The sequence below is a fragment of the Populus euphratica genome, unplaced genomic scaffold (genome assembly GCF_000495115.2).
Source record: "Populus euphratica unplaced genomic scaffold, PopEup_1.0 scaffold299.1, whole genome shotgun sequence".
In the NCBI taxonomy this organism is placed as follows: domain Eukaryota; kingdom Viridiplantae; phylum Streptophyta; class Magnoliopsida; order Malpighiales; family Salicaceae; genus Populus; species Populus euphratica.
Genome location: NW_011500183.1, coordinates 161634 through 172722, shown reverse-complemented (window position 1 = coordinate 172722; position 11089 = coordinate 161634). Strand labels below are relative to the sequence as shown.

The 11089-nt window shown below is 37.2% G+C and overlaps 2 protein-coding genes and 1 pseudogene across 2 annotated transcripts in view; 2 read left to right on the top strand and 1 right to left on the bottom strand.

The window, feature by feature from the left end:
• The first annotated feature begins 54 nt into the window (after nt 1-54).
• LOC105111566 (outer envelope pore protein 37, chloroplastic-like) lies at nt 55-1380 on the top strand. Its single transcript, XM_011006965.1, has 4 exons — nt 55-203; nt 464-558; nt 1055-1217; nt 1249-1380. Exons 1-3 carry the CDS (start codon nt 141-143, stop codon nt 1194-1196), a joined length of 300 nt encoding a protein of 99 aa, XP_011005267.1. The 5' UTR covers nt 55-140; the 3' UTR covers nt 1197-1217; nt 1249-1380.
• Nucleotides 1381-2725: 1345 nt separating this feature from the next.
• Nucleotides 2726-7088, bottom strand: LOC105111576 (uncharacterized; annotated as a pseudogene).
• Nucleotides 7089-10106: 3018 nt separating this feature from the next.
• The window catches only part of 5PTASE13 (Endonuclease/exonuclease/phosphatase family protein), a 5511-nt gene continuing 4528 nt past the window's right edge, over nt 10107-11089 (top strand). Inside the window, exon 1 of the mRNA XM_011006976.1 lies at nt 10107-10932. Coding sequence (XP_011005278.1) covers nt 10107-10932 — 826 coding nt within the window. The remainder of the gene's footprint in view (nt 10933-11089) is intronic.

Below are 11089 nucleotides of genomic sequence, written 5' to 3'. Positions count from 1 at the left end.
CTGTTCACATATATGGTCTTCCTGTTGTGCAGCCGAGGGCAACCCTAAAATTCCCGCTTGGTGAAGTTTCATTGGAGGAGAAAGAAGAGGAGGAACTAAGGAGAACATTGTCAGTTAGTGGTGTTGTCAAAAGTCAGTTAATGAATGGCCTCTGCACTGCTCAATTTAGTGATGAAGATTTGAAACTGAAATACTGCTACAAGGTAAGGCTATATTTCACTAAGATCGTTTTTGCTTGTCCTGTCCGATTAATTGCCTGGGCATCCTCTTGTACTGGTCCCTGATATCTATAATTGTACAATGAATGTAATTTTTGAATGGATTTTGGATTATGCAAATGAGTAATTTTTGCCCAGGTGGTCTCATGGCTCTTTCTGGATTGATTACATGCTTTATGTTGTGTTTCGGTCTCTTTATAGTGCCTTTATATAGGATATGCTGAAGAGTTTTGAATTCATTGCAGGATGAGGCACTTTCCATTATCCCTAGCATTTCACTGCCTTCAAATGCTTTATCATTTGCATTCAAGCGTCGGTTCACTCCTTCGAATAAGTTGAGGTACTATCTCTATACAGTTTATCCAAATCCAGGGGAGGAGTATCCTCTCTCTCTCTCTCTCTCCATACTCTGAAGTCCTTGTTTCAGGTCTCGTGATGTGTACTTTTGATTTCTTAGGTATGGTTGGGAATGGAAATTAGAGTTATCAATTTGTATCCATAAATGTCCTTTTGACAAATGTGTTAACTTGGATGATGCATGTCCAAGATTTGTATCGCTCCTATAAATGAATGAATGACCTTAGTCATCCTCCATAGTTTCTTGTTTTTAAGAGGGATAAATGTCTGTCTTTCCAGTTAGTGGAGAAGGGGAGAACACACCCTATTAACTTATCCCAATCCGCAGACTTGCGATGTAGCTTGATTGACTGTTTTTCAGGGAATTGAAGAGAGGGTGCAAGTTGCTATCAGATTTTAATATGATCATTTTATTTGGACATTGATCTATGTTAATGTAGATTCTTAAGTGGGTTGTTATGTATTAATGTGTGGTGCAGCTACTGGTACAATTTTGATACTAACAACTGGAGTACTGTGTACAAGCACACCTATGGGAAGGATTTCAAGTTTAAAGCTGGCTATGATTCAGAGGTGCGTCTTGGCTGGGCATCGCTTTGGGTAAGTATTACTATTTATTAAGATTTTCAACCGTTGTTTTTCAAATGATGAAATTTAATGATGGGTGTCATCATTATTTGTCTTCAATTGTAATTATATCTCAACCTATTGGGCAAGTGTCACAATTTTTGCACCTCTGCAGTGACAGAGTCAATGTTGATGGGTCTTCTATCTCTCAATGATAATTTAAACTCATTTCAAGCTTCTTCTGATTAGTGATAAAACCATTGTCATTTTCCCCCTATGTTATAAAGATTAGTAGTTACATAACCACTCTGTTGTACGTGCTAAAGCAGAGAGGGTAGTGCCTCTGATTTTTTGACATTGCATTTTTGAAGTTTTGCCTTTATGATCTACAGATTTAGACCATTTTTCTAATGTATATAGTTTTGGCTCTTTAGCACCCAAAAAAGACTACTTACATTGAAGCATGAATATGAACAACTAGCATAATATTTTACCGTTGCATTGCCAATTATGGTAAGTTTGCATCTCAAAAGTCAGTGCCTTTTTAGGAATTAGGATGCCATGATACTTGGAAGAAGGAAATAGAAATTCAATAACTGAGGATCATAACCCGTTTCACAACTTAGTATGTGTAAAGTAGTCACGTTTCTTATTTGGTAACCGAATTCAAGAGGCTTTAATCTATGACCTTGTAATGCACAATCTCAATGCTGTAGGTTGGAGATGAAGGTGGCAATGCAAAGACCGCCCCGATGAAGATGAAGGTCCAATTTATGCTGCAAGTGCCACAAGATGACATCAAAACTTCAGCACTAATGTTCCGTGTTAAAAAGAGATGGGACATCTAACAGTACGGTCTGTTGATGGGACTCCCTTGTTTCTGTTAAATGCGGGTTCCACTTGAGTAGTTCGGGGTCTTGCCCATCTGTGATATTGCTACATAAGAACGTCAGTTGGTTAATAGTTTCTCCTTGCAAGAAATCTCCCTTCAAGTGTGGGACCTTAAAGTGGATATCTAGTGGAAGGAAGCTCCTGCTGAGATTTTTCCCATGGCATGTTGTTGAATTTGGCATTATTATAATGCAGGAAAGCCTGTTATTCGATCATCCCTTTGCCAAATTTTAGTAGATCTAACAAATTGTTGAATAAAACAAAAATGAACTATGGTAGTTGCTGCTAAATCCTACTGGCTATAAATGGCGGGAAAATTGCTAGTGCAGAAGAGAAGGTTCTTGTAGAGATAAGCTACTCTCTTTACATAAGCGACTGTTCGAATTGGTCGCCATTTAAACAGCCGAAGCTAATTTAACTTGATTTGCCTAGACGTGAACAGGCCAAAGTTGAGTTGATCAATTTTGTCTCAAATTTATCCGAGCGTAGAATGTGTTACTGAAAGCATTTCAGATTGGAAGCATCCAACTGGTTAGCAGACCTGAACGCTAACTGCTCGAAATTTACAATTTAAAAAGTTTGCAACTTGAAAGTAAACCCTGGCCGCAGCCACAGCCAAGCCCCTCGAATGTGGTGGCAGCTACCGTGGCTATGGAATTACTAATCACCTGAAAATAAGTGAAAATGCAAAATTCTCCACTGTAGTCATCCTAGATTCATGTATACCAAGTGAAGCAAATGTCAATTGTCTAGAATAGAATTTTCGACATGAAAGACGTCCTCTTACATGAAAAATTCAAATCCTTGAGACAACTTTTCAACTCCATTAAGTTTTCTATGACCAATAATTGGATCAATGAACTATAAAAATTAGATGCCAGCTTACAAATACAGAAGAAATTGCCGTTTGTAGGTGAGCAACTTAACTATTGTTTCTCATAAGATCCATACATAGTATAGTTACAGGTGAGTTTCAGTAGGTCACGACCAGTTCAATTCAAGGCTTTGCATAACAGAGGTGCATAACAGAGCTGCAATACAAGAACTGTTTGGCTTCAGAAGACTAACATGGTCAAGCCTCTCTTGAAGCAAGATTACTGCCAAAGTTAACTTGGGTTTAACATGCAAATGCTCAGAGAAAGCAGTAAAACAAAAATAACACAGCATGAGAAAAAGAAAAGTAAATGGAAGGAAGCAGACCTCTACATATGTACACACAGCTTTGTGGATCAGGTCGGTCAGTCGTCCTCGTTATCAAGGTCATTATCATCATTATCCTGCTCGTATATCTGATATTCCCCATCACTGCTTTCACCATCATGCTTTTTGTCAACACTGGCGTCCATCAATGGGAAACTATTTAAGAGTTGTTGCAAATAGCTTGTCGAGGTGTTCTCCATATCTAGATGCAGGTGTGTATATATAAGACACACAAAGCAGCAACAATATATGGGCAGGTTTCAATAAAAAGAAAAAAAAAAACAGTGCTATAGAGAGATACAGCAAATTTATTTTTTCTTCTGTGCACATTTAAAACATAACAAAGGATGGGAATGATAAAATGACACAGGAATAAAAATTCAACGAAATATTACCAGCCACACCAGACTACAAACAAAAAGAAAAAACTTCAAAATGCTTTATCAAAGGAAACTGCGCATAAAATGTGTAAAGCAAACATTTGATTACCAAATCCATTCCATATGTATCCAATTCCTCTTCACCACCATCAGATTCAAGTTCGTCCACCTCAACATCAACTTAATTTTCACTAGCTTCATCGTCTACAGCCTCTGCATCATTGTTTTTAAAGGTTTCATGATCTAAAAAGAATTGAGAACCAAACAGGGAAGAATTTAACAGCCAAACACACATTCCTACAGTACTCTCATGCCAACTATTGCAACTATAGCATCATTCAAAAAACAACCTTCACTGATAGCTCAGCCAGAGTTCAGAGCAAGGCGCAAAATAATGAAAGGAAAGAAAAAGAAAAAGTGAATAGATATGAGGAAAAGGAAGAAGAATAAGCAAAGAAAATTATTGCATGCTAGAAAAACCATTGTTTGTAAATATTTTTGATAAATATAAAAGCTCAAATCACTTTTGGTCATAATGGTTTGAAATTCTTACAGATTCGTACTCATGACACTATTTCAAAAAGTGTAGCATGGCAAAACAAATCGGAATAGATAAACTTCATAAAAGATGAATATTACTATTTAAAGCAAAATTTGACAAACAACAAGCGCAGGAGTTAATTTAAACCTTCATTAGTTTGCTGATGCTCCTCCTGAAAAGGTTTTGGTGCATCTTTTGTAAATGCATGCTCTCTTTGACTTCATAAATTTCTCAGAATCAGCTTTGAGAAATTTTTCCGCACCAGTTTCTGGGTATAGTGATAGGAAAGTCACCTTTACACAAAGTCTTAAACTATAATGCACATGCGGTGATAACCATCCTGTTTCATACTGCCAACTAAATTACATTAATCCTTGATATTTAAACACGAACAAACATAAACTACAGAAACAGTTTAGATAAAAACATGAAAGTATATAAGTTGCCTCCATACGATAAATTTTATCCCTGTCATGAACTGTTAACAAGTCATGAATTTATAACCAAACTACCCTCATCCCAAGACATGCAGATGTAAGCAAATCATCATGAATGGTCAATCATTAGAGATTGATCAATTGAACCAAGTAGAGGAATGAAATTTGATTCTTTGTTAGGATTTGCTATTTCTTTAGGATTTTTGTATAGGAATGGCAGGCTACCAGCACGCTTTCCATCAAAGATGTAAAAGTAAATATACCGTAAAAAGCTCTATTTCTTTATGTAGTAGCTCATGTTGTTTATTTAATGGTTTAACAACCTGATCAATCAAACCTGTCTACTAGCCAGAAAATATCCAAATGAAGCAACCCCGAGCAACCCAACAAAGAATTATCAGAATAAGAGGTAGAATACCTTTTAAGTGTCTGGTAGGTAAATTTAAGATTCTTATCAAGCAAGCGTTCAATCAGTGAATATTTGGGCCATATAGGCCACTCCTCAAACAGCTTAGATACAACCATCTGCCACTCCCACATTGGTGTGCCTTCTGTTATGAATTCCTTCAAATTTATTTCCTTAGGAATCTGCATGAAAGCTAAGGGCTGCCAAGTAAAACAAACTAGACTTTGTAGGATATAACTTGAATTTTTTAAGAGTTCATTGTTAGCTTTCATTTTAATGCTTTGTAGTTACTGCTGATGCCTGATGGGTATAATCCATAACTCAACAAATAGGAACGAACACTCATCAAGAGGTCTACACAATAGAAATGCACTACATGTGGTCTGTACACAAGAAACACTTCTTAAACATAAAGAGCTCCCCTACCACAATTTAAAGAAATAAATCCAATCCAAAACATTTTAGAACCACCCTTTAAATCGTTAGAAGGGTGGTTAACCCCATCAAAACATCAATCTATTCTCTTGACATTCATAAGCAATGGAAAGGCCTTGGATACCGAGCAATGTTCTAATGTAAGGATCATTGTAGACAAGAAGGACCTGAAAACATAATTACTCAAGAAATGAAAGCCATGTAACATCAGGATATCTTCAACATCCTTAAAGTCAATACCAAGGGCTGGCTCAAAGGTCATCTGCACAATGGAAAGTAAGAAAATGGTTAAGTTTAGCATAATGCTTTGTGAGTAAGATCTGACAAGAGTAAATGTAATGAGATCTCACTCACACGTGTACAAGCTAATCTTGTAATCTCTGTACATGCCATGAAACCACATTAACATCCCACCTTAGTTCAGTGATGACCAGAAAAACCAATTCATTTTTATTCAATACCTTGGGATGAGTTTCTGGAAGTTCATCTTGTTTCTGTCTTGAACTTGATGTTGATGGTGGTATTAACCTGAAGACATGGAAACTAAAATCAATCCTACAATTATTTGGCAATCTAGACTCCAAAATAAACACTTATCAATCCCCTCTAACAGCCTTTGTTCCTCCTCCTCCTTGGCACCGTAATCAAAGCCCTCCATTAAAAATTTGATTACAAAGTCAGAACATCATATAAACAACATGGGCAAAAGCATTCTGAAACAGAGCTTCTTACACAATATTTTCTGGCACGTCTTTGAGTGAAAAAAGTGGAGGCGGTAGCATCATCACATCATCCGGACCCAAATCCATTAGACCAGGTTTTTCTACAAAATCAAACAAACAGTTTACCAAAACAAAAAAATTCCCCGTTTTATATAAAAATGTAAACACTATACAAAAAACAATTGCTTTGAAAATATGGTTCCTTCATCTCACTATAATTCTTCCTTCTCTTCCTGCCAACATCAGCATGAACTCCAACAACATGCTGGTAATCTGCCATTCCTACAAAAAATTCCAAAAGAGAAAGAACCCCAAAGCAAGAATCAAACTTTATCCCTAATTCAATAAAAAAAAATAAAAGAAGACAGTTCCATACTAACCCTCAAAGTAATATGCCTCTGGTATTCTAGCAACAATATCAGCATGAAACTCATCTGTTTCTTGCTTTGCATCATTAATGAGACTGACTTCTTTTTAGTAATTTTCAATAACATACTGTGACAAGAATGAAGCTCTCCTGACACAGGATGTGAGTATGGATCCTTAGGGCGAAAATACAGTTTCAACTTATTAGATTGTGAACTACGAGCCTAATATGCCAAATTCAAAAAATTCACTACTAAAACAAATCACTTACACATAAGAAAGCAGAAAATAAAGGGTTGTCATTGGGACTTGGAGCTTGTTTGTTTTAAGTACCTTGAGAATTGATTCAGTTCCTCCAAGATTTTGGATAGCTCGAGATGTTAAAGAAGGATAGCCTGGATAATGAACTGCAAAACCCTCATTCCTTGGTATCAATCCACTTTCCCTTCTTTTATCTCTCCCATTCTTGTTCTTCTTGTCGCTCTTGCTCTTTGCAGCAGCTCCTCTTCAGAAAAATAAAAGGAAAAAAGGAAATGGTAATGTAGTTTTTCTCTCAAACCCCGAAAGAAAGAGCAAACAAATATAAAGTTATGGGCTCTATGCAAAAAGGAGCCTAATTTATGGTCTTCTGTTGAAAGCCGAAAGGCCTGACATTAGTCTAGCTTTTACATTTTTTACTACACCCCTTTCCTCCTTCCTTGGGTCTCTCTCTCAGTGGCATCATCATCAACCACTAGAGCAGCTGTTCCATATAGAAATTTGTGGTGCCACAAACCTGAGGATGGACAAGAAGAGAGGAGAAGGAAAGGATCCAAGTGAAAAGGAGAAAGAAGGCAGTGTTAAATTCAAACCTGAGGCTCATCAAACGCAGCAATTCTTAACCACTGACTCTTCCGGTAACTTTCTTTCTTTTCTTTTAGAGAATCACCTTATTTCAACTAAAAGATTTCAAATTTGCTTCAGATTCCAATTGGGGTAAGGAAATTTGCAGGAAAAGCCCAGAAACTGAAGCTTTTTGAGTCCAAGGTACATCATGGTTATAGAGACGTCATATTGTTAGTAAATGATAATTTAGGTGGTTGGGAGAATTTTTGGGAGTAGGGATTGACACCATGGGAATTAGGTTCAAATTATTGAAATCTTTCTTTTATAAATAGGGGCTGATAGTTCTATTGAAATCTACTCATTGATCATGTTGGGGGACCTCCTTATAAAGTATCAGTCTCTGTGCACTTCTCTACCTTCAGTTTTTTTCCTCTGCTTTCTAATCTTAATACCATAACCAATAAATTCTAGTTTGTCAGTTTATTCTATTCTTACTAAGAGTGAGTTTATCACCCTTTTTTTTTCCCAGTTCTGAAGAGGTGTTGCATCCCATGGGCTTCAAGGCTGCAACCATTGTTGATAATGAACTTGCAGTTGGAGCTTGGAAGGTGCATCAACAACGTTTTCTAGATAAAACTAATTCACGGTTTCCAGCTTGCAAAAACAGTCATGCTTTTCATGGAATACCGCTTAATTCACAAAATACTGTATTGTAAATTGATTGAATGTTAAAGTTGTCCATAATTTCTCCATTGCCATTCATTTTCCATATCATTTGTGAAGGGTCTGGATTCAGTCCAGTAGAGCAACCACCACCTGGTGTAGCACTCACCTTTTTTTTGCCGTGCCTTGTTGTGAACTACCTATTGTTTTTATCAAATTTATATATTTAGGAGTTTTGGTGAGAGTCACTCAATGGTTATGGGCATGCGAGATAGGGTTGGGCCAATCTGAGAGTATAGGGTCAGACTACTTCTAGCACGCTACATTAATTTCGAAGTCCTTTTTACCAATTAAAGTAAATCTATTATGTTTATGGCCCAAAAGCATATTGAAGATTTAACCACTCCCACTCCACCTGACTCTCGTTACAATGACATAGAAAGGAGTGCACTGTGCACGTTCATTCCATTTGCAAGATGGATTTTTAGTTAGTAGTTCTGATTTACATACTTGGACATGGCATATGATGTTTTTTTTCCCTCTAGCGCATAAGATTATTTGTTATTTTTTCTTGAAATTAATTTAGATTACACTGATGATTAGTAGAGGACGCTTAAGAAATGATGTTTTCCTTGACCATTGCTGCAGGGAAGAGAAAAGTTTGGAAGATGGAAGAGGTCTGCAACCTAATCCTAATGATGATTGTCATTCCCTCCAAAGGAGAGCACTTTGAAGATCAATATAATGAATCTCTTTGCTATATAAGAGCGACTCCATCCATTGTTTCCCATGGAACCTTTTTTTATAAAAATAATTGTTAAGATCTTATAATACTTTTGATGCAACATGCACATTCTCGATGACAGCTCGTTACTTTTACAACTCCAATCCCATTAGCATCAACTAATCAAGTTCAAACCACCTACCCTCTGGGAATATATTTATGTGTGAATGATTGTCCTGTTACAGTTCATTTATTAATGATAACAATCTCTACCTCTTCTGTCCTGTCCCAACGATATGGTAAATCATAACTAGGAGATGAAATAAACAAATTTAGCATGACTACCACGATTATGCCCTTCAAGTTCTCTACCCAGTAGCTTTTACAGTTGTGACTTGAGAAAACAAATTTAAAAAAAACTATAAATTTTAGTTTTTTTAAACCAAGATTTCAAGAGAATCTTTAATATGATCCATACAATATGTTAATTTAACAATTATTTTAAAGAGTATGATTGAGATGAAATATAGTTTCAATCATCCAGGCCATCTTAATGCCAAATACACACTAAATTTCACAATCACCTGTTCTTGAGAATGAATTGGGAAATCCTAAGGTTTCTCACATCGTTGGATAGCATATGGATTATCCTGGTTATGCTCATTATGGTTCCAAAAGAATTATCTAGCTTAAAATATATGATGCTCTTGTTGATAGAACAAACTATACATCCTTATCATCCCCAATGGCTAATAGTTTTGCTCCTTCTTAATACAAATTGCATGCCATAAAATTCATTACCATCTTCGACATTCTCTAGTGCTGACCTGCAAAACAAATATTTTGATATGATGTAATGTAATGCTAATTTTATAGTTTGTGTTTTAATCACACCCTCCTGTGCGATCATTCTCATGACCAAGTTGGGAGAGAGGATAAGTCAGTGTAAGAAATAAACAAATAATTAAACAACCTTAATTTAATTTCACATCTAATTGTATATCTGTAAGAGGCCCTGGAAAGCAATGCCAGCATTCCTGTCCTTACGCTGACCAGCATAATATGCCTAACTCTTCGCTCTCTCTATTTTCTGTCTATCTGCCTCTTCCTCTTGAACAACATCCCAACGTGCTCTCCTCTTTCCTTCTCCTTCGGATCCTTTCCTTTAGACTCCTTCTTCTTCTTCTTCTTCTTCCTCCTCCTCCTCCTCCTCCTCCTCCTCCTCCTCCTCCTTCTTCTTCTTCTTCCTCCTCCTCCTCCTCCTCCTCCCTCCACCTCCTCCACCTTTCAACCTTTCGACCTTTTCTTTTGAATATTTACTTATATCTGATCTCATCAATACACACACACAGCCCACCATCTTCATGGTCATCAATGGATCATGATAGAAACAATGACATTTTTGAAGATGAAGATAAAGAAGCTTTACAAGGCTTATCTCCTGTCCCTCCACCCCCGCGAAATATCCATTCTTATAGCCAGCAGCTCCGTGCCACCTCTTCAGGACCTACAGCTAAAAGACACCACAAAGGTAGAAAACACAGCCTTGATGACATCCCTATGCCTGTGGTTTCTGAAATTTTCTTTGACATCTCTTCCTCTGACGATGAATTCTTCCCTCATTCCTCTTCTCCTTCTAACACCACTCGTTCTCGCGGTGCCAGCGGTGAAGATTTCTTTGTTAGAGCTGACGATGATCAACTCAAGCAATTCCAACCATTGCCTGAGTTCATTGGAAATGGAAGTGGGACCGGAATCTTTAAGTATCCAGCACGTTCAGCCATGCACGGTGGACGGCCACCTTGTCTAGAACTTAGGCCACATCCTTTAAGAGAAACTCAAGTGGGGAAGTTTTTGAGAAACATTGCTTGTACCGACACACAGTTATGGGCTGGTCAGGAGTGTGGGGTAAGGTTTTGGAGTTTTGAGAATGCATACGAGGCTGGTTGGGGTTTAGGTGGGAGAGTGAGACGAGGTGATGAAGATGCTGCACCATTTTATGAGTCGGCGAATACCTCTCCTACATTGTGTTTAATGGCTGACAGTGCTAATAGATTGGTTTGGAGTGGGCATAAAGATGGGAAGATTAGATCTTGGAAAATGGATCAACATTTGGACGATGCTAATTCTCATTTTAAGGAAGGATTATCATGGCAGGCTCATAAGGGCCCTGTTCTTTCTATAGTTATGAGTTCTTATGGTAAGCCAGCTTTCTTCATTTTATTATATTGCTTTTGGAAAATGGTAATTAGATTTCAGTCTAATATTAAATTATGTTCTTGGGGGTTATGTAGGGTTAAGACATGGCATCTGAAATATGATTAAAAAATTCTAGGGAAAGACATGAGTTATTGTCA

Bases quoted from the DNA above. Each gene is read 5' to 3' on its own strand.
- LOC105111566 (XM_011006965.1), top strand. From the start codon at position 141: ATGAATGGCCTCTGCACTGCTCAATTTAGTGATGAAGATTTGAAACTG. The intron at 204-463 runs GTAAGGCTATAT...AATTCATTGCAG, and splicing joins AACTGAAATACTGCTACAAG to GATGAGGCACTTTCCATTAT. The intron at 559-1,054 runs GTACTATCTCTA...TGTGTGGTGCAG, and splicing joins ACTCCTTCGAATAAGTTGAG to CTACTGGTACAATTTTGATA.